The following is a 24,568-nucleotide window of genomic DNA, read 5'->3' as shown; positions in this document are numbered from 1 at the left end:
AACCTCAATTTAGGATTGATTTTGTACCGTGGACCTTAATTAAGCATCCAGCTTATTTTTTGAACTTATTTCTTCTCAGTCTCCCCTCCCTCCCTCTTTTTTTTTTGGTAATATTTTACTTGATGAAACCTTCTGGGGAAAAGATCATGTACACTTTGGTCTTATTTTATATGGTGTTTGTATGTTTGCTTACCATATCTGTGTACTGCCATGTTCCACAAGGATGGAAAGATTTATTTCTTACTACGTCTCTATCCCCCCACAATCCCACAGGACTCTCAACAGTTTTACAAGAATATGCAATCACTATATTCAAGCAATTAATCTGGTTCACCTGTTGGATAGCTAAATTACACAGAATAAAAACTTAATGGATAATACAGAAAAACAATGATTTTTTGGAGGGGGGAAGCCATATCACAACTTAAGGAAAACATAAGCCAATAAGAAGTGAATAAGCTGCAGAGATACGTGTCACAGAGTTCCAAGCATCTGTTTCTGCATTGATGGGAATGATTCCAAACTTGAATACCTGAGAATAAGTTTCAAACTTTAATACCTGAGGTATGAGAAATATTAGTAAAACTCTGATGTCTGTAACATTGTCAGGAAACACTGTCACCTAAAATTCACATATCTTTTTAAAGCAATATTAAAAGCTAAATCTGCTATCTGAAAACAACATTTGTTCTAATAAGTTTCATAACACCTTTTAAATAGTTATATTTAATGTTATATTTTGGAGGATTAACTCCTTGTAGTTTTCAGGCAGTCATGAAACAATCCTAATAATGTGTAGTGGTGCATAAAGTAAATTAATGGGAACTAAAATAGATGCAAATTGTAATTCATAATACGAATGTAGAAAACTAGCCCTGCCTTGAAATATTAAACCCTGAAACATTTCTAAGATTATATTTTTACAGTATGGAAAATCAAACATCTAGCTAAAAACCTTAAATATATGCAGAGCTTAGAATTGCCAGCTGTTAAAGGAATCTAAATGTTTACAATTATAGCTTCTTACAACATAATGGGTTATTGTCCATTTTATTCACATGCATAACTTTCAGTTTTTATTGAACCAGAATTCTTGGCCTAGCAATTTCTATTGAAGTAGTATATGACAGATAATTGAAATCCAAGAAGACGGAAAGGAGCATTCTGTATTCTCTCTGGAATGTCATCTGGTTTGGAATTCCACTGTATGTCAATACCTTTTGAGCTGTATATTTTCCATAAGAAATCATCCAACTAAAATGCTTTCATTTCAGATCTAGAAAGTTAGTTGGTTCTGCAATCTTGTTTCACTGAAAAAAATAATCAGTCTGGAAAAAGAAATGAGACACTCTGACATTTAGGATTTTTTCTGCTTGTTGGTGATGTGAACTTTCCCATATAGGGTGCGAGTGTAATTTTTCTAAGTTGATGTTCCTTTCTAAATGCATGAAGTGACAAAATACGGCTTTCGGTGTATCTCAAAGCAATGTTATATGTTATGTTTGGACGATGCGAAATTATGGGCAGCTCTGAACATATATGCAGCACTAAAAATATTTGGTGAATCAAATTCAAAAAGCTGCTAATGTAAACATTCATAATTGTTGATCTGCACAGTTGTCGACCTCATGCATACATACACATAAACAGACACCACTTCTTCGTTTTCCCTCCTACAAATTTCTGTTTATTAGAACTTGGGACTGCTTCTTTTCACAGTGACAGAAGATTCTTGTTCAAAATATTGCAGTGGTATGGCCCCAAATTTTATCTTTCTATTTAATCAACATGTTCTCTTTAGTTCTAGCCTTGTGGTTTGTGTTTCAGTATGTAAGTCTTTTGTGCTATTTCAGATTTTCAGACAAAATGTTCTTTTAACTAGAAAACTATTACCTCCTCCTCCTCTTCTTCCTCCTTCACCATCATCACCTGTTTATTTGTTTAATTAATTTGTACGCCAGCCAATCTTTCCAGACCTCGTGTGGCGTACAGCAACATAATAAAATGAAGTATCCCACATTTCTCAGCTGATTTATTTTTGCCTGCCTTGTCTCTTCCCCATCCTTGCAACTTTTAAGTAAACCTTCAATTATTAAAAGTATTTGCAATAATATTTATAAACAGGAAAAAAAAACCCTACTCTATGGCTCAGTATTGCCATTAAATATTATTTTTCAACTGAAAAACTAATACTCTTGTTAAGAGATGCACCTTTATTCTTGCCTTTTACAGAATCAAAACACCAACAAGCATTTATGTGATTAGGATCATTCCACCCACACATGGAAATGGCAAATTATTGAGAGCTGTGTATCTCAAGTATTTCTTTCGATTAGTTTTACTGACTAGTAGAAAAGTCTTCCAGAATGTTTAAGGCAGAATACATATGGTAATTTGGGACAATTATTCATCCAAGCTGTAGTGTCCCCTGATCAAAAGAAACAATGGTTCTCATCTTGGGAACCCAACAAAGAAAATTGCAGTTGTTTAGATTTGTAAACATTATTTAATTTTAAGAGCAATTTGTCATTAGCTGGTCTTTTTTCCAAACTTGAAGGTAAAAATAGTGCTGTAAATTATTTTTCTTCCAGGCAAATGAAATTCCTGTTGTATTAGACACAGACCATAAGGCACATATGTATGTAAATTACAAGATGAATTTCTGCCTTTCCAGATTACTAGATGTAATATAAGCATCTGAGAAAAGTTAATTAGAAAAGATTATATTGGATATGAAGAATCATGTTCTTCTCTAGTTTTACACTATCTTACAGTGACTTTGTTGCATTTTTACAGTACACATGTGTTATATTTATTTTTATTATTTACATGTTAGATAATTTGTCTCATGTTATCCAACTTCAGAAAGCTGAAGCTCATAGTTCACAAATAATATAAAAGCCTTTCAGTTCTCTTAAAAAGCACTGCTTTAGCAGTAACAGGATTAGGGATCAAGAATACTGGCTTAGCAAAGCTGAAATTCAGCAACAGTAAAATGACAGGCAAATGGTTCCCTCAATCCCAGAATTAGGGAAAGTTGAGATTTGTGTGCTTTGAACATTTACGAGATTGTGTGTCTGCATGTGTAACTAACTCTCTTTGTGTTCCCAGTCACTCCTCAGTGCTTAGCCTTTATTTATCAAGAGGAAAAGCAGAGAAATTTAAAGATATCAAACTCTGTGTCACTGTTATTTGGAGGGGGGGTTGCCACCTGAGGACTTTTGGAGGAGAAGGGGTATTAAAGACAGGGGGTTAAACCAGTTCCTTTGCATAATGCACCCTGCAGGAACATGATTAGGCAATGTGTCAATTCAGATGAAACATGCAAGTTAGAAATTGGCAATGGTACTGATCAAGAAATTTATATCAGATTTCATCACTGTTGTTTTCTGCTGATACACAAAGGGGTGAATAGTACTTTAACTCATCAGTGGAAAAGAACCTTCAGAGATAAAACATTTGCAAAAATAGGAGTCTTTTTGGCTGCTGTTCATTGCTGCTTCTGCTCCAGGAAAGTGCACATTTTTTCCCTCACATTGTGACAAGCTCTCAACTGGAATTACACAGTGTTCTAGAGTCTTATGCTTGGCTGTCGGACCCAGATTAAGTTCCATCAAGATGGTGGTGTAACAATTGTCAAGGTCCAATTGCCAGTATTTTCAGAAGATGCTCAGTGTATTACCTTCCATTTAAAATACAATTTTCAATGTATTTCTGAAATAGTGATTTCATTTTAAGTTATTCCATGGAATCTATCCCAAAATAACCCATCCTAAAACCATAGTTTTCTATGTAAGGCTTGAGCCAAACAAAGCAGAGATCAGTGATTCCCAGGCCAGAGATGACAATACATAAACATATAACAACTGCTCTCTTTCAAAGCCACCAAGCACTGGACCAAGTATACATTAATTTGGAAGGATGGGTGGAAGAAATCTAGAGTTGAGATTCCTGAGAGTTTAAAAATCTTTTACAACTTGACACTAATAGTGGGCAGTCAGTTGTGTATAGCTTCATTCTTATCTGCTATAGAAATTCTAATCAAGCTGAAACATGTCTGAGTTTTGAGCCAAATGATAAAGTGTCAAGAGATCTGAGATTTACTGCTCAGCCCAATCTGGGATGCCTAACAACTCCATTGCCCATTCTCATTACTCCCATCAGTAAGGGGGGAGAACAATTTCCTACACATCAAGGATTAACACAATGGCTACTGATTATTTGGCAAATCTACTAACCAATGACTCGCTCCAGTATCAGAATCTGGTGACAACCCAGTTTAACCAGTTAGTCCAGATAATGAACTGGTTAGAACAGCAGGTGGGACAGAATCTATTGCCACCAATGATTCCCATGCCACTCTCAGCCCAACATCCTGAAGCTACAACTAGAGTGGCTAGAGCAACTGTAGCCCTTCAACACTAAGTACCTGCCTCCTTGCCTGACAGGCATGAAGGGAATACAAGCAAACTTACTGTCTTCCTTACTCAGTGTGAAATATACCTCATTCTCACATATGATAACTTCCCCTTCAAGTAAATCTGTGTAGGATTTATAATTAGTCTAATGACTGTGGAGAGCATAGGGGATGGCCTTGAAGGACAGGAGGAAGAGCTGCTATCATGGCAATGGTTAGATAAGTGGGGCTTGAACCTGTTCCAAGAGACTAACTTTAGTAAACTTCTCAGGCCACTCCCTAGTTCACACAAAGAAGCATATTGAGGCTTGCAAGGTTCTGTTATTTTAGCTGTTACAATAAAAGTAGTTCTGACTTATATGGCATTGGTTTCTTAGGAGTCTAGGTCTACCTTATAGGGCTGACAATGACTGAGAGTGCTGTAAAGTAAGCAGCCTATCTTCTGATTCAGAGCAACCTGAATGTGGAAAACTACACAAATTTTATGACATGTTTAAGAGCTAAATTTAAAGATTCAGACAAGCAAGTAACAATCAAATGTGAAATCCATTGCCTACAAAAGAATTTGGTGCAGAAGTATGCAACTGAGTTCCAGCTGTTAGCTCAGGTTTTGACCTGTAATGAAAGAGGTTAAACTGACCAGTTCAAAGAGAGATTGTCGGTTACGATATGGGATGAGCTAATTTGTCAAACGCACCTCATATATTCTAACAACATTGATGCAGGTTTGCTTAGGCATTGATTAATAAATTGAGGAATTGCAGTAGAGTACAGGAAGGAAAGAAAGGTACCACTATTATTTTTTTATTCTCTTTTCCCTATCCATCCATACATCAGAGATTTCAGAAGATGAATGTATGCAGTTAGGAGCCAGAACACCTCTGCTATCTGCCCAAGGGAAGTTGTGCCATCACACACAATATATGTCTATATTATAGCTATTTTGCATGGGAGTCCCCAGTTTATCCAAAGCTTCAGATTGTGGGGATGAGAATATTTTGCCAATAGTTGCTCTAAACACTCCAGATCTTGTTTTTTGGGAAACAATGTGGCTCCATTCCCCAAGGTGTCAGAGACTGGGCTAAGCAGAAATAAAGTGGAGCCCAGACATGCAGACCTATGTGTTGACATTTGGTCATTCCTGTTGCCCGGTAGACATAAACTCAGGCCTTAGTAGATTTTGACACTACAAGCAGGTTCATTGAATCTTTCACTGAAAATATGTTTAGCCCATCCAACCTCCTTTTTTACTCAGGACCCATTACAGAGAATATGGAGTCTCTAGAACTCACCATTAGCAATTATCAGCCTCTCCATTGTATTCCTCATTAGTCCTAGAATGGACTGCATATAGATTTATATTCTTCATATTCATTGGAATCAAGATGACATCACCTTTGATATCCTGGGATGCAACACTCACAATCTTAAGGTCTCAAGACTTCACCACCCTTCAGCAAGTACCCCCTTTGGGCTTCCCGTCAAATATGTAGACAATTATGTGTTTGAAAGAGAGGGAAGTACAGATTATGCTCCTATATTGGTTCTGTAATTCCCCAATCAATCTTACTCCTGGAGTAAGATTCCCACACAAAAAAAACACTACCCTATACAAAACTAGCTTGCCAAAAGAAATTTAATAGAGCTTACAAAAAGGCTTAATCTGTACATCCTTTTCCCCATGGTTACTCATACTTTTTTTGTCAAGAAGGATAGTTCCCTACATGCAATCTGTAATTTCCAGCTCCTGAACTCTAACCATTAAAGATCACTACCTCCTTCCTCTCATTTCTGAACTCTTGGAATGGTTGCATTTTTATCAAATTGGGTGTCAGAGGAGATTACAGTCTTATTTGGATGAAAGGGAGTCATGAATATTTAATGCCTTAGAAGATTGCTACAGAAAGTTTGGAAATACATAATACCATTCAGATTGTCAGGAGGCCCATTGATCTTTCAAAGATTCATTATTTTGGGGACAAGTTTTTTTTAATAGTAATTTTATTAAAAATTATAATTACAATGATAAAAAACTAATGCAAACTAAAAAAGAAAAGAAAAAGAAAAAATAGAAGAAAAAAATAGAAAAAATAGAAAAGAAAGAAAAAATAATATAGTAAATAATATAGTAAAGAAAAAGAAAAGTATATAAAGAAATGGGTTCCCCCTTCATCACAAATATAAACCATTTACTTATCACCTTTTCTTAAAATACAACAAATGATCTCTTCTTCCCATATCCCATCTCTTATCTATAAACAAATCCTTAAAACCTCATCATGTGAGTCCTGATCAGCAGAAGTCCATTAAGGGTTACCATAGATAGCAACATATCTATTTTAACCTTGATCAAATAAGTCAACTTTATATTTCTTCCTTTTACTTTTAACAATCTTGATCTTTAGTCCTGTCAAATAATGTCCTAGAACTTGACATTTTTTCTTTGTCCCTTTTCACAAAATTCTTCAAAGCTTTAACAAGCTTCATTTGTAAATCCAATATAGGAAAATTATCCAGGTCACTCTCTTGGTTTGTTATTTGTATATCCCTTTTAATTATTAAGACATTAGCTGGTTTCTTTTGTAGGTCCAGTTTAGCATCTTTTTCCATGTCATTACAAGAATGTCTGTCATTTTTAAATCCACTTTCAGATAAGTCTCAGTCTTGTCTGATAAAACTTGTTCCTCTTCCATGATGTCTTTTAAACACAGTCTGTCTATAGAGGCAGACACTCTTCAAATTATCTTCTGGGTCCATTGTTGAAAAATATCCTTCAATATGTCCAATGTTAAAATATTTTGCTCCATTCTGTATTAGTAAGTCAAATTTATGTGTTCTTCTTCTTTCATTGTAATCTTTAGTTCTTCTAGTTCCCTCTAATGTCCAACCTTTAAAGTCCCATCCTATGTTTTTTTTTTAAAGAATTCAAAACAAAAGCATTTTCCCATAGGAAGGATTCTTATAATTAATTCCAAAATCTTATTTCAAATCCATCTGGACCCTTAGTCTGTTTATAACTTTCCAAAATCAAATTTCTAATCTAATCTAAGTCCTTGTCCAGAGTGGAATTATGAAGAACCAGTCTACTCGCTGGCTCTTCATTCTGCTGTGGTTGTCAGCTCCACTTTTTGTGGAGCCATCTTCAGTTCGCCATTTCTTCCCCGGAAGTCATTTTTGGGACATATTTTTGACAGTGTTTAGATGCCTTGCTAATTTATTCTAAGGATCCTGCCCTCCACAATGATCAAGTTTGAGCAGTTCTTCAGTGACTTCATGAATATAGCCTATATACTACTCTAAATAAGCATTCCTTTGGTTGTGTTGAACTATTTGAATGACTGTATCTCCTCAAAGGAAATTCAGTGGATCAGATGGAACTTCAGAATAGAATCCATTCTTTCATTGGAGACCTCCTGCACTGTTAGGGATGTATTGCAATTTTGGAGCTTTGCCCAGTTTTACTATAAATGTATTCTTAACTTTGTTGCACTGACTCTGTTGACTGATTTTGCCAAGACAGTGGTTCCCTTTAACTGGATTCTGAAGCCCATCAAGTTCATCTTCAATTCAAACAGATGTATTTCTCAGCCATTCTCCACCATCCAAATCTCACCTGTCTCTTTGAAATACAGGCAGATGTTTCTGATTTTGCATTGAGAACTGTGCTTCTACAATCCACCCCAGAGTTTATGGACAACCTGCTCCCCTTCCATTCCTTTCTTAGCAGTTCTATGAGCCAAAAGAAATTATGCCATTTTTAATAAGGAGTTTTTGGCCATCAAGGAAGCCATTTGTTGCCCATGTCCTTAAAATTGCTAAATACATGATTGCTACAAAGAGATCATAAGAATGTGGAATGTTTACAAACTTCTCACAAGAGTACACAGCACCAGTCAGGTGGGCACAGTCTTTTCTTGTTTTAATTTTCAAATCCATTATAATCCAACCTCAGAAAACGAGTGGGGCAATGCTTTATTGGGTAAATCAGAATATTTTCTGCCTTGTGGCTGTCCTCCACTCTCTTAGAAATATTTGCTTACCACCACACCCTCCTTCAACATCCATCCCACACTGTGAGACTCTTTGAGATCAGAAAGAAAACTCCTCCCTTAACTGGTTAAATTTGTACACAGCAAGTGCAGTACCCAAATATTTGGGTTTGGATATTTTACATTCAGGGGATCACTCTACCTTCTCCAGCACCCTTTTCCTGAGTACAAACACGAGTGAAAGGCTTAAATATTTGATTCACTGGAAGAGTTACCCAGATGAAGAACATTTTGAGGAGGCGGCAGATTTTGGTGCAATAATCTTAGATTATAGATAACCTTAAAATATCAGATATACTATCAAATCCTACAAATTTCAGTTTTTGAATAAACCCCCTTTTCTGTGCCAATTGAATATTGTCCCCAAAATAGGTATCTTTCATTGTTTTTGAAATAAACGAAAGAAGAAAAAGAAGAAGAAACAGGTTAGACAGAGGATTGATGCTTTTGAACTTTGAATGTTGGAGAAGACTGTTAGGAATACATGGATAGCCAAGGAAACAAACAAAACAATCCAGAGTCATCTTCTCTAACAACACAAATGACCAGGCAAAAACAACATATTTTGAACATATTATGCACAGACCCACCTCCCTTGAGAAATCCATAATGCTGGAAAAGGTGGAAGAAAAAAAGGAGAGAACAACTGACATCTGATTTATAATTCATACTGAATCAAACATAGAAGTGAATTTGATGATATTTAGTTATGTAAACAGGCTCATTAGAGTTTTTAGCTTTTAATTTTAAGCCATTTTTAGAAGCCAAATTAATTGGAGTTCATTAACATTTATTAAAATATAAATAGCTCTGTGGGGGCTTAACAGTTACTTTTGCACATTTGACTTGAAATAGATGATAAATTACTATGTCCAACATAACAACAAGGGATAAGCCTGCTCCCTATAAATTGATTAAAAAGCCATTGCTGTTACGGATGGGCAAAACATTCCAAGCTTAACATGGTTGAATGTTCTGAACTTTGAATAAATGCTTGTTCTGAGTGATCTGATGTTTTGGGTGATCACAATTGGCTTGGATTTTTTAAAATTCCTCCATGTCATGGAGAATGTGTAAATCAACAAAACAGCAAGCTCGTATTCTATCCATGCTACCATTATTTGGAGCCAATTGAGAAAGGGAGGGGAGAATCAGTTAAGCAAATGTTCATGGGTTCATTGCTTTTTAAAAATTCTTTGTTATAGGGGAGGTAATCATAATGCAAAATTGTAGTCCCTATGTATTCTGTGTTGTACTTTTATTTTCAGCAGGTTGCCAAAGGCAGAAGTGTGTAGTGCACATATATATTTCAGATAGTGTTGATACATTTTTTAGGTGAGCAAAAATTATGTTGTTTTGTTTGACCCTCGCAAACAGATTGCCAGAGGCAAAAAAGTGTGCATTTTCTCTGTGTATTACAGATAATGTTGCTATGTTGTTGACATTTCTGGTTGAGAAACACAAAAACTACATTGCTTTGTTTGTTGTACTTTGGAGACAGGGTCAGATGCAAAAATTATGCACAACGCAATTCAGAGAAATGCAGTGGTGCTGTTGCTATGTTTTTTCATGGGTTGTGTTGAAATAAATCCATTGCTGTTGTATCTTTGCTGGGCACAGTTCTTTGGATCTTTACACAGGCAATGGCAGCAAGAAATGCCCTTAACTGTTCCTAGCTATATGAATATTTAAAACCTGTATTTTTTTTTTCTTAATGAACTATTCAGCCAATTGTTCTATAGGCTGGGAAGTAAATAGCACTCACCATGGACTATTGTCCCATCTAATTTGCATTGCTAGAACAAAAATGGAGGAAATAAAGAATTTGAACACCAATGACTTGTATAATAGAAGGTTGAGAAAGTTTTGATTTTGATCTTTTGGAACACAAGTATCTTAAAATGTTCCTAGTTGGACTATTTTTTCCTGAGTTTGGAAGGATTTTTCCTTGTTTTTAATGCACACCCCTAATTGTTATAGTTAATTTTATATAATAAGCAATATATTTATATCCATTTAAAAATCTTAATTTTTTTCTTTATTAAATGGGATGTGATCATGATGATGTGATTTGATATTCTGTCTGTGGTTTCATACTTGCAACTTGTTCCGTATTTTATATGATGTTGAATAGAAGCTCATGGTTTGCTGGAATATTTAGATGAGTGTTTGAAAGTTACCATGGAAGAAGCAGAAAATGACATATAAGTAGAATTATTAAATAGCTATCATTAATATAAAAGAGAACTATGTTATGCAGATGCATAGCAGGATTCGTTCACCATTACCTACTTCAGGAATATCTTTGGTATATATTATGTGATTTGAAGAAATAATGAGTAGTCTTGAGTAGGTCTGATGTTCATATCAGCTGGAGCATTTCAGAGGTGAGGCAGGTTGCCACATTACTCTGCCTAGTTGATCTGTGGTCCATGTATTTATAATTTTGTCTCTTAACAACAACAGGAAAGAGAAGTAGTTTATTTCAGGTTCTCTCACAAATCATGTCAAGTATCTCTGACCATCAACAACAGAGTAGTTAGTAAAGACAAAGTTTAATATTAGCTGCAGTCCGTCTCTAAAATGTATTTTGGAATTGCCATCACTACAAATTAATAAGAAATTGCAGCAGTTAGTTGAGTTTGTACAAATGAAATGTCTTCAACAGTTTAAATAATTCAGAAACTGGAAGGTAATTTGGGATTATTTTAAATGCAGTCTGATTTGATGAAAAGTTTTGTTAAAAAAATATTTTTAAAGAATTATGGGGAAAATGTTGTTCCAACAGTATTGGAAGTTTTGATGCTAACCCTGCTTCAACCTCACCAGAATTATTCTTCAAGATTGGAATATTTCTAGGGGTTTTGGAGTGTTTTAACCTGGAAGCATTTTGCACACCTCTGATTTTTACCTCTTTCAAAATGGTATGTTTGCATCTGCTGAGGTATCAGCTATAAATATGCATATTACAATTGTTTCTGTTCATAATATAAATGTGGGATATAGGAGAATTGGATTTTGTAGCTTTGAAATCAGATTATTCTCTGATTAAAATAGGAAACAACAGTTGACTTATGTAGCATAAAACATACAGTATATGTGCTACAGAGAAATCAGACCTGTATCTCATATATTGTTTCAGTTCTGTCTTCTGATCTCTATGTTAATAGTAGCATATAAGTAGCGTTTACAGAAAACATCCTTTTTAGTGTTGATATACTAGAGTTTACAACAGTTCTCATTTTAACAGCTGGGCCTATGTAGTTTTACCAAAGTTATTCCATTGTTGAAAATGCAGTTTAGGAACATGCAAGATTGCTTTATTCATTACGGGGAAAAAAATCGATATGAAAAATATGCATATTGAAACAGCATTGCTCAAGCTGGATGTCATTCCAAAAATAGATGAGCCTGCATGTGGAGATATGGTAGAAAAAAAGTGTTATACATGGTATCATTTAAAAAAAGAAATGTTTAAGTTTGTTGAATAGCTATTCAAAATAGAATTTTTGCCACAAGTCCTGAAAAAAGTAAGATTGATTAATAGTGTGTGGGTAACAGAGAATCTGTGTTACAAATTTATTCTGCCACTTCCCCAAGACAAAAACACTTAAAATTTATTTAATTCATAAAATATATGTTTCAAACAGAATCTCTTATTAGAAAGGAAAATAAAACCTAATCAGGAGGTATAGTTTTGTAATTTATCTAAATATTGCAATTTGCTCATGTTTCTGAATGAATTCACTGAAGAAGTAACAAAAGTCACATGCAATTGTATACCTCTTAGTTTCACTGTTAGACCTTCTGTGTAGCAGCGTTCTCCCCCCTGCCCCGATTTTTTGTTTGTAAATTTACCATTATGCAGCATATTAAAATATAGTATAATTTTCCACGTTAGAAAATTACAGTGTTTGCTTGTGCATCCAGCATGGTAAAGAAATAGTGTTAGCTTGCTGCCTCTATCTTCCTTTTGACTAGGATTTGGAAAAATAAATTGCTTTCATGAGATACTGTCGTTCAGTTCATACACCAAAACAAAAATACTCCAATTGTTAGAGCAACATGGCTCCCTAAATTGAAAGGACGATTAATGCCATATCTTTGCTTGAGTAATAAATGAAAACGTTGAACAGATTTGAACTGATGTTGTAGGATGCCCAACCATAGCGTATATTCATGAAGGGGGGGGATACAGATTATTGCCCTTATCTCTTTATCTTCTCTAAATGCTTTTGAATTCAAGGGGTTAAGCTATAAAGTCACTTATCTCAACACATGACAACGAAGAATTTGCCAGAGTTCCCTAGCTACTAGCATAGCTTTCATCACCTTCTCTGTGGGGCTACTGTGATGTGAAAGGATGGGGGAAATGCACTGAAGCCATCTAAGAAGTAAACTATCAACTTGACATTTTTCAGCAATTGAAAACTTTTTCACATTGCAATTCATTCTGACAGAGAAACTGTAGAATTGCTCTGATTTAAGACCCATCTGGTTATTGTTCAAATGTTTAGTACTATTCTTTCAGTATAAAAAAATTCCAACTCATATGCTACTTTTCTTCGCCAAACTATGAATATTCCCCTCTGCATTTTAGATTTTATCTTTAAAGTATATTTTAACAGTATTTTAAGTAGTTTTTTTTTTTAAATTACCAATTTATCTTGATAGAGGACATACTGTGTTTTTTCATTTTATTTTAATTAGCCATTGTGAAACCAAATTCTCCTTTGTTTTATTCCTTTGAATATTGTTTAATTATGGTTATCATGCCAGATATCTTAAAGGTTATTTTACCAATACAGTTTCATTTAACATAAGCCATATGGAATCAATAGTACTGTTTCCTAAAGTCAATGCTTGGAAAATCTTACATTCATATGTTAAGAGTGCACATCCTTTCCTCATTAGTTGGAAAGTACAGGGATTTTGGCACAGATTCTGTGTGGAAGCATTGTGCAGCTTTTATATGGATTTTGTTTTTAGCCTTTGATGACACTGTTTAGAATAGGAAGTATCTAATAAGTAAAGCATTTTGTCTAATGTGCTGCCAGTTTGTTTCATATATGCCTGGAGGTCTGAAACATTATCTTCTCCACTGCAGTAATATGCATTTAATTCTCTGAAAGCAGAAGGTTGAACTTTTAAAAGAGACTCAAAGTACATTTTCAGCTAAAATAATTTGAAACACATGTGATAGGGGACCTGAGTAATGTACAGTTAGTTTTTATGGTTTAATCATGATCATGTTAATGTACACCAGTAGCTAATTAAAGAAAACTTTTATTGTTCATTTTAAATGGGTTATGTAAAGAGTGAGTGAACTGATATAAATGCAGTTCAATGATAAATGTTACCATTACATTTGCTATCAGGAAGCTGATATTGGTGTTTTTGACATCTTTAAAGTATTGGGCCATTTCTTCCGTAACAAAGCAAGAGATGTTTTTAAAAGTTCTTGCATTTGGAATTGTTCACTAGTGTAAAAGGATATTCACTTTATTCCTGGATTTGTTATCAAGCTGGCTTTTTAAAGTTAATAGCTGCAAATCCTGAGTAACGTGTAAGGTTGCACATCCTCCGAGAGAACATTGATGGCAGATCTCAAGGGCTCTGTGTCCTCCCTTAGACCCCATGATCTACTGAAGATTCTTTGCAAAAAGCACTATGTGTGTGCCAAGTTACGCCATCAAGAGGAAAATTGTTAGTGTATGTTTTAGCCATGGAACTTTTTCCCATTAGGAGCTCATTGAAGTCTGGTTATCTTGGGAAAATCTTAGTCTAGATTGATAACCCTACCAACTTGTCTTTCCAGTTCATTGAAATACTGATCTTAATGTTTTCATTAGGAATTTAATGTTTGAGTTTTATAAATTCTGCTTTTTGTGAATCACCCTGACCTCCTAAATTAGCCATTAATCAAATTGTGGTTCTTTTTTAAATAGTATCAATAGAAGAGAATATATGTAGTTGAATTATGGACAAACAATCAAGCAGAAAAAATACCCTAATCTAGAAAAGCACATCTGCACCAACAGGGCAAGCTACTATATATAAACAGGGAGCAAACCCCACACCCACTAGCACTGATGATGTTACCAAGTTGGGTATTAACCCAACTGCAATCAAACAACCAAGCTCAGAGAGCACCAAGGACTCCACAGTTAAATATTATCTTTTACATCTTCATAAGAATGTATAAATAGAAGATACCCATTAGAGCCAAAAATAGTGGTCTCTTTATCAACTGATATTTTACAGAACATAACCAATTCTCAACTAAATGTTCATACTAAAATTAATCCAACATATATTAGAAAGACTTTACCACATACTTCAAAAAGTGTTCATGTTTAAACATCACAGTTTGTGTGTGCATCAAACTTGTACTAGTTTCAGTAGCTATAAAATTCAAGTTGGAAAATAGCATAACTAAAAAAACCCACTAAAATCATTCTCAAAATGTGTCTTTGTACTAGATATGCTTCAGTAAATGTATTCTTCTCTGGAAATATCATTTGCTCCCTTTGATTCCTGGAAAGCTACAATATGGAAAGATTCTGGTGGAGTGGTGGCTTAGTTTTAGGTTTTGGTGTCTTTTACGTCTGTCTTCCCAAAGTTGATGCCCTCCAGATGTGTTGGGATTACAGTTCCTAGAATTCCCACATTCAACACTCTGGAAAAGTGCAGGGGAGTTGCTATGCACAAGTGTTACTCTACTTTTAAAATCTTGTGAGACATTGCCTAGCCAATTGTTCTGTAATTCTGGTTCTATAATACCAGTCTACAGTTTTCATCTTTCATTGGGTTGATCAAAGTCCTCTGAGTTTGTCAGTGTTGTCACTTCATAGCCTAACACTTACCAGAGTTAAGATGTATAACATATCTTATTTTCCTGCATGGTGATTGATATGATTTAAACCAGGAAACTACTAGTATTGCTTGGTAAATTTCTGACTAAACTAAGGTTTCAAAAATTAAGCAATATTAAATATAATTTGAGTTACAGAGGCCAAAATGTATTTATTTATTTGAATTAATTTATACCCTGCCATTCATTCAGGAGCTTAAGGCAACATGTATAGTGTTCTATTATCTTTTCCCCACAACCACCCTGTGAGGATGTTGGGCTGAGAGGCAGTGACTGGCTCAATGTCACCTAGCAAACTTCCATGTGTCAAGTAGAACCTAGGTGTCTCCCTACTCTGACCCCTCAACCATTACATCACACTGGCTGACCAGACAAGAATACATACATATAAAACAGGTAAGATAAGATAAAAGGCAGGCAAGATAAAGTGAAATATACCCGTATCCAGAAAGCAATATTGTATAAAGGCTGCCATTAGAAAGCATCATTTTTGTTCCCTAAGCAGTGACCAACCATAGTGAGTTTAAACTAATTAGTTTCTGATGGTAATTACATTGGGGCAAAATTTATCAAGTTTCTTAGACATTTCAGCTAGTAAGTACTGGGTAACCTTGGTCTCAATCATAATATACACTTAATAAGAAGGGGATCTTTCAGTGTAGACTGCCAGACCTGATACAGTAGACAATGCAACAGGACATTAGCTATTGTTTCAGTGGCTACTTCTGAGTGTATGCAGTGAAGAACTGAACAAGGGATGTTATTAAGCTACCTGTTTGCTAACTTTGAGGGTACGGCATTAAAACTTGTGAGTGTGGATGCCTTTTTGTTTGAAGAGGAGGGGATCTTTAAAAAATAATTTAAATGAGAATTAAAAAAATTAATAAAAGAATTATGATAAAAGCTCCCTGAGGCATGATTTAAACTTTAGATCTTTCAATTCATCGTTCAAGTTCCAGAATGCATTGTTTAACTTCAGAAATGCTTTTCTCTGGAACCATTGCCTTTAGCACTTACACTGACAGGCTGTAGCAGGTCAGCTTTAACTTTTTTCTTAAAGAATTTGTCTACAAGGATGAGTTGGGCCAAAATCTCAAAATTTACTTTCAACCAATATCTTAAGTGACAGATTCTCATATGGTAAGATAGAGAAGGGAATCCTAATAAAATCTTGGAGTGTTAGGGAGAATTGAGAAGTGTGGAGAATCTGTATTGAACTGCTTCTAAGGGTGATATGTCTTTATAAGGGCAGAATTACACATTGTTGAATAAAAGCAAAATTTAGCTCTAAAGTTTTCAACTGCTGCTAAAACAAAAGCCTGTTTGACTAACACATCTAATGATCATGTTTGAAGCCTCTGTGCATAAGATGAAAGTTCTCAAATTTGTTGTTTTCAAGTAAAGGACCACTATTTAAATCACTTGGTTTGTTCTTATGTTAGTAGTTGGAGCTTCTTTTTGGTGAATAACTTGTTTTTGAATAATTAATTGTAAGCTTTTTTGGTTGCAAATGCTGGCATATTCAAAACAAGGGTGACAGCATCATCAGCATTGTTCTATGTTATTAGCATAAGAATTATCATGGAGTAATATAATCATTAGGAATATATGACAAACAAGCAAGGTTTGATTGCTGCTAATTTCTTGTAAACCTTTAAGCCAGAATTGTATCAAATGCTGTTTTCAGATAAATGAAGATAGCATGGTGGGCATATACAGTCGTGTGAAAAAGAAAGCACACCCTCTTTGAGTTCTGTGGTTTTACGTATCAGGACATAATAAAAATCATCTGGTCCTTAGCAGTTCTCAAAAGTAGGTAAATACAACTTCAGATGAACAACAACACATGACATATTACACCATGTCATCATTTATTTTACAAAAAGAAAGCCAAAATGGAGAAGCTATGTGTGAAAAACTAAGTACACCCTTACTGCTTCCATAGGTATGAAGAGGCTAAGTAGCAGCCAGGTGCTGCTAATCAAATGCCCTTGATCAATTGATCATCAGCAAGTGTGACTACCTCTATAACAGCCGAAGTTTTAGGAGTTTGCTGGTCTTGAGTATTGAGGTGTGTGCAATGATCTTAGAGAAGCCTTTGTTGCTGCCCATCAATCTGGGAAGGGTTATAAGGCCATTTCCAAACAATTTAAAGTCCATCATTCTACAGTGAGGAAGATTATTCACAAGTGGAAAACATTCAAGACAGTTGCCAATCTTCCCAGGAGTGGGCGTCCCAGCAAATTCACCCCAAGGTCAGATTGTGCAATGCTCAGAGAAATTGCAAAAAATCCAACAGTTACATCTCGGACTCTATAGGCCTCAGTTACTTGTGAAATGTTAAAGTTCATGACAGTACAGTTAGAAAAAGACTGAACAAGTATGGTTTGTTTGGATGGGTTGCCAGGAGAAAGCCTCTTCTCTCTAAAAAGAACATGGCAGCACGGCTTAGGTTTGCAAAGTTGCATCTGAACAAATCACAAGACTTCTGGAACACTGTCCTTTGGACAGACAAGACCAAAGTGGAGATGTTTGGCCATAATGCACAGCTCCACGTTTGGCGAAAACCAAACAGAGCTTTTCAGCACAAACATCTCATACCAACTGTAAAGCACGTTGGTGGAGGGGTGATGATTTGGGCTTGTTTTGCAGGACCTGGACACCTTCCAGTCATTGAGTCGGCCATGAACTTCTCTGTATACCAAAGCATTCTAGAGTCAAATGTGAGGCCATCTGTCCGACAGCTAAAGCTTGGCTGACATTGGGTCGTGCAACAGGACAATGATCCCAAGCACACCAGCAAATCTACAAAAGAATGGCTGAAAAAGAAAAGAATCAAGGTGTTGCAATGGCCCAGTCAAAGTCCAGACCTCAACCCGATTGAAATACTGTGGTGGGACCTCAAGAGAGCTGTGCATAAACAAATGCCCACAAACCTCAGTGAACTGAAGGAATGTTAAAAAGAAGAGTGGCCTAGAATTCCTCCACAATGATGTCAGAGACTAATAAAGTCATACAGAAAACGATTTCTTCAAGTTATTGCTGCTAAAGGTGGCTCTACAAGCTATTTAATCATAAGGCGTACTTAGTTTTTCACACATGGCTTCTCCATTTTGGCTTTCTTTTTGAAAAATAAATGATGACATGGTGTAATATGTCATGTGTTGTTGTTCATCTGAGGTTGTATTTACCTACTTTTGGGAACTGCTAAGGACCAGATGATTTTTATTATGTCCTGATACGTAAAACCATAGAACTCAAAGAGGGTGTACTTTCTTTTTCACACGACTGTAGAGCATTTTTTGTGAAAATATAATGCTTGATTATGCATTGATGGAAGGTTGAATACTTGGGTCTAAACTGATTTGTTCCATAGATAGAATCTATTTTTAGGTTACTCAGTCAAGAAACTTGATAAATAAGTTGTTGTTGTTGTTTAGTCGTTAAGTCGTGTCCGACTCTTCGTGACCCCATGAACCATATTGCGCCTGATAAATAAGTACTAGTATATAATTGCCTATTTATACTTTAGGCTTATTTTGATGTAATTAGATAGGTTGGATGTTACCTTTTTAAAAAATGGGGATTGCTATGGAGCAACCCATCATCCAGCAGGTATTAAGTTATCCCCAGATGTTAAGGAACATAAAACATTTTTCAGAGGTTAAAACAGCACCGTGGCTACCAATGTGCTATTTCTTTATCTTCTAGCCTAAATGTATCTGACCTGAAAAATATGAATATTAATTGTTTGCATTTGACAGACCCTTTTTGTAGCTTTGCTAGCTGCTTTAAGAGTTTACTTATCTACAGTGTTCCACCCCACAAACATACATTTGCATTTGGATCTAGTTAGAGGACCTTGAGGTTCTAGCAAAGGATTCAATTCCCCGAGCACAAAATCTATAACAGTAAATTTATTTTAAGGTCATTATAGTGTTGTATATAATGCAATGATGGAACAGGAAACAATTATGAAGTTGATATTCCCTTCTAATAAATCATGCCAACTTTGGCTTATGAAATTGCTAGTTATTGTGCCCTTTTTCAGTATCACAAGAAAGTACAATAGTGAGTTTTAGTTTTATTTAAATCTAAATGCTTAAAACAGTTTAATTTCTTCAGTTACTTGATCTTCAGATACTGTATCATGGAAGTTGTCTGACATTGTATCTTTATAGCACCTGAATAAAAATGATTTGAACTTAGGAAATACTTTCCTCTTGCTACATCTTTCTCCCAACATGTCATTAATTATAAGTCATCATTCTCTCTGGACTAGACACCTGATGAGTTTTCATGAGTAATTTCTGTTTTAAAAGTTAACTTGGCAAACTCCTCTTTTTTACAGAAATTTATCTGAGTTGACTTTATGTTTATATAGCAATTGTTTAATATAATTGGAATGGAAATCCCTGAGAATGGCAATTTTATGATACAGTATTTTCCTTTCCAGGTTTTCAAACTGGAACAGAAAAAGATGGATACATCTGATGGAGGTACAGCTGAAACATCTTCACGTTACAGTGGAGCCCAAGACAGTGGCATTGGCAGTGACAGTGTTAAAATCAGAATAGTCCAAATAGAACAACATAGTGGCACCAGCCAACATCGCATTGCCCAACCTTCCCGACAATCTTCTATAGTGAAGAATCTGAACTTTATTCCATTTGACATTTTTATTACTGCAAGCCGATTCTCCTTCATGACTTATTCATGTACTACTTTACTTAAATCAAAATTACAGGAAGATCAAAAAGATGGTGAAAAAACAATCAAAAGTTCATTAAACCTTCCAGAAACAGTTGATGATTGCAAGAAATCTGTCAAAACAGGTTTTTCATCAGTAACAGCAGATGATCTCCTAAACTCTAACAGTTCATTGCCCTCTGGGAAAAAGTCAGGTCTTATATCTCTGGAAAGTCTTCATGCATCCACAAGATCATCTGCTAGACAAGCCTTGGGTATAACTATTGTCCGACAGCCTGGTCGCAGAGGAACTGGAGACTTGCAGTTAGAGCCATTTTTGCACCTGGTTGTATCTCAACCGTCTTTCATCTTAAGCTGTCATCATAGAAAGCAAAGAGTGGAAATATCTGTGTTTGATGCTGTCCTTAAAGGTGTTGCATCAGATTACAAGTGTACAGGTAAGACCATTTACTATCCTTAAAATCATAGATTCACTGCCTAATTCTTTTGTTCAGGGGTGAACAAAAAGAAAAATGTTTATTTATTCTAGTTAAACATGAGGTTATGTATTCAGTAGTTTGAGCTGATTTTATTGGTCTCATAATTTGGTTCACTAAAATTTTAAAAACACGGAGAAAGCAATAGAATATGGTGGTTCTACTATTTTAAAATTTTCTTATACAGTATTGTCATTTTGCTTTCCAGTCCCCTCCCCTAATCTCTCTCTCTCTCTCACACACACACACACTCACACACACAAACACACACAAGAACACACAAGCTCATGCATAGTAGGAGATACTTACCTTTTAACCATCTTAACTACTCCACTGTTTGTGGCAGTGTACTACTGAAATTTCTATTTGTTATAAGGAAGTAGACAGTTTCAGATGCTCTTAAGCAGAAGAAGAACCTTTCGGGTAGTATGTTCAACTCAAAATATTCAAAGAAAGATAAATCTTGTATTTTTTCTCTTGTTGCCCTACTTGAGTGGCTGGAGCTGGTCAAGTTCTTGGAAAAGCTATGCTGCATATTGCACACACTCTTGTAATTCAGAGCTCTGTCTGGGGTTGTGTATATGCATTGCTTTGTTCTGTGTGGTCATTGCCTCCTTTTACATCTTCTTCCCTTTTTGTACTCTTCTACAATGCTCTTGCTTTCTCAGTAAATTCTTCTTGCTCTCTGCCTTTCTACATTTCCTCTTTAGCTTTATTTCAGATTTATTCTTTCAGCTACAGGGTGCTCGATAGTGTGGACTGTTGGCTTTTTTTTTTTTTTTTTGCCTTCAAGTCAATCTTGACTCCTGGCACCTGCCTGGACAAGTCCATACAGTTTTCTTGATAAGATTTTGGCAGTGGTTTGCCATTGCCTGCTTCCTAGGGCTAAGAAAGAGTGACTGGCCCGAGGTCACCCAGCTGGCTTCATGTCTAAGGCAGGACTAGAACTCATGGTCTCCTGGTTTCTAGCCTGATGCCTTAATTACTACACCAAGCTGGCTCTGTTAGTAGGAACTAAATTGAAACATGTTATTGGCATAGTTGTCTTGGCTGCTGTGTCTCAACTTTAGCCTGTCTTGCTAAGTTTTCTCTGTAAGAGTTTGCTCCATATTTCTTTTTCTCAGTCATACGATTTGCTTCAGTGAATTATTCCTGTAACTCTGAAAGGTGTACTGTAATCTTATTTGTGAACCAGTCAGAATGTGACAGAATCCCAAAACAGGTTTTTTTGTAACATCACTTGCAATCTAAGACATAAATTCTTCACATTCATGGGGCAGTTTTACTTAGGCAGTGTTAATTTTCACTTCTACTTACATTTTCATATTAATTACTTATATGCATATAAGTACACAATATCAGGGCTTTTAAAAAAATAGCTATAAATGACTTAGCATACAAAAGTTCACAGGTTCTGTAACTGGTATATCCAAGTAGGAATGGAATTACTTCTCTTCTGAAATGCTGGAAAGCCACTACCCTTCTATATAGGTCTATCTACCCTAAGCTGATGCCCTCCAGATGTTTTGGACTATGTTTCCTACCATATAGTTCCCATGCTGGCTGGGAACTGTAGCCCAGAATGTCCGCAGGGGAACAAGTTGGGGAAAGCTGGCAGAAACTGTAAGGCTTCATGTAAGTACAGTGGAAAAGGCCACTGAACTGGTACCTATATGCATCATCTATGGAAAAGGCAGAAAATTAACTGCTGTTGGCTAAAATATATATCTGCGTGTAAAGATAGATACACACACACACATGTATGCGTGCTCGCATATGCACACACATACATGCATATACTGGAATCAACACTTAAAACAAATACTTGGAGATAATTTGTTAAAATCTCATTTTGCCTCCAAACTGGCATACATCAAAACTTTGATTATTATTTCACTACTGCTTTAAAAGTAATTTTGATATGATATTCCCAGTTGAAATTTGGTGAGAATTTGAGCATAAGAACAAAAAATTGCCCATAATGTGCATCACCAGTTGGCCCCAGGACCACAAGTTGGGAATTATTTGTCAATTTCTTTTTATTTGCAATTTCTTCAAGATATAATGATTTTGAGGACAGCAGCAAATTTTCAGTTTTACCAAATTGCAAATTCTCAATTTAATTTTGAAAATCAACTTTGGAATAGATTATTGTACTTGGATATAATGGATTAAACTGTCATTCTCCAAATTGCAGCCTGTATTATTTTAAGGAAAATGCAGAATAAAATAATATTGAAAACATAGCAGAATTAATGCCATATGTAGCACTGCTGCCTATAGAACAGGTTTCCACAACTTAACAATCATACCCCTTTGATAAACTCCCACAATCCCCAGCCAGCATGGTCATTGATATACTGGCAAGGATCCAAAAAGTTATTTTGGCATAGCATAGCTAGTGCAACTTTTCTTCCTATCAAGTCCCCCACTTTTTTGTATTTCTCAGATACTGAGTTATGAGCAGTGCCCTGTTGGTTTGTATTACTGTAATGTACTGTGCCAAATATTTTTATGTCATAAATAATTGGTGATGATGATAGGAACTATGTATTTTTCTCTCCCTATTTGCAAAGTGGCCTTTTAAGAGATATTACCACTGCAGTTGAAAGTATTAGTTTGCAATAATTGGACAGGCAATTTTCCTGGGCAATTCAGGGGTGTTGAATAAATCAAATATTTTAGCCATTCACCCTTGCATTTTGGTATATCCTGTAGCATTGGCAATTCCTTAGATCTGAATACAGATCTGAATAAAAGAACTGTTTCAAACATGATGACTTACCAAAGAATGTAGCTAACATGCTTTAGTGCCACCTATGCATATGATCAAAGGATGGTACTTGAGCACCTGAGTCAGGCTTTGGCTAATGTTTTGAACCTTCTAATTTCAGAAGCCAGGTAATTCAGGCTTTTCCCAAAAAGCAAACATTTCTTAGGCCATCCACCTGCTTATTGGTTTAATTTGCTACTTGCCTGCCTGATTAATGTCCTGTTTACAAGTTTGGTTGCTGGCCTAGATAGGACCTACAGTGGGGCAAAAAAGTATTTAGTCAGCCACCAATTGTGCAAGTTCTCCCACTTAAAAAGATGAGAGAGGCCTGTAATTTTCATCATAGGTATACCTCAACTATGAGAGACAAAATGAGAAAAAAAATCCAGAAAATCACATTGTCTGATTTTTAAAGAATTTATTTGCAAATCATGGTGGAAAATAAGTATTTGGTCACCTACAAACAAGCAAGATGTCTGGCTCTCACAGACCTGTAACTACTTCTTTAAGAGGCTCCTCTGTCCTCCACTCATTACCTGTAGTAATGGCACCTGTTTGACCTTGTTATCAATATAAAAGACACCTATCCACAACCTCAAACAGTCACACTCCAAACTCCACTATGGCCAAGACCAAAGAGCTGTTGAAGGACATCAGCAACAAAATTGTAGACCTGCACCAGGCTGGGAAGACTGAATCTGCAATAGGCAAGCAGCTTGGTGTGAAGAAATCAACTGTGGGAGCAAGAATTAGAAAATGGAAGACATACAAGACCACTGATAATCTCCCTCGATCTGGGGCTCCACGCAAGATCTCACCCTGTGGGGTCAAAATGATCACAAGAACGGTGAGCAAAAATCCCAGAACCACACGGGGGGATCTAGTGAATGACCTGCAGAGAGCTGGGACCAAAGTAACAAAGGCTACCATCAGTAACATACTACGCCGCCAGGGACTCAAATGCTGCAGTGCCAGACGTGTCCCCCTGCTTAAGCCAGTACATGTCCAGGCCCGTCTGAGGTTTGCTAGAGAGCATTTGGATGATCCAGAAGAGGATTGGGAGAATGTCATATGGTCAGATGAAACCAAAGTAGAACGTTTTGGTCTAAACTCAACTCGTTGTGTTTGGAGGAGAGAGAATGCTGAGTTGCATCCTAAGAACATCATACCTACTGTGAAGCATGGGGGTGGAAACATCATGCTTTGGGGCTGTTTTTCTGCAAAGGGACCAGGACGACTGATCCGTGTAAAGGAAAGAATGAATGGGGC

At 35.9% G+C, this 24,568-nt stretch overlaps 1 protein-coding gene across 3 annotated transcripts in view; it reads left to right on the top strand.

The window, feature by feature from the left end:
• The window catches only part of VPS13B (vacuolar protein sorting 13 homolog B), a 403,839-nt gene that overhangs the window by 242,380 nt on the left and 136,891 nt on the right, over positions 1–24,568 (top strand). For all 3 annotated transcript variants that reach the window (XM_088149087.1, XM_088149086.1, XM_088149088.1), the window contains exon 34: positions 19,797–20,487. In XM_088149087.1, coding sequence (XP_088005213.1) covers positions 19,797–20,487 — 691 coding nt within the window. The remainder of the gene's footprint in view (positions 1–19,796; positions 20,488–24,568) is intronic.

Source organism: Python bivittatus, unplaced genomic scaffold (genome assembly GCF_059951505.1).
Source record: "Python bivittatus isolate LINGU-HERP-01145 unplaced genomic scaffold, Pbiv_v1 ctg000590_np1212, whole genome shotgun sequence".
Classification (NCBI taxonomy): domain Eukaryota; kingdom Metazoa; phylum Chordata; class Lepidosauria; order Squamata; family Pythonidae; genus Python; species Python bivittatus.
The sequence above is the reverse complement of the archived record's forward strand: the minus strand, read 5'-3'. Positions and strand labels throughout refer to the sequence as shown.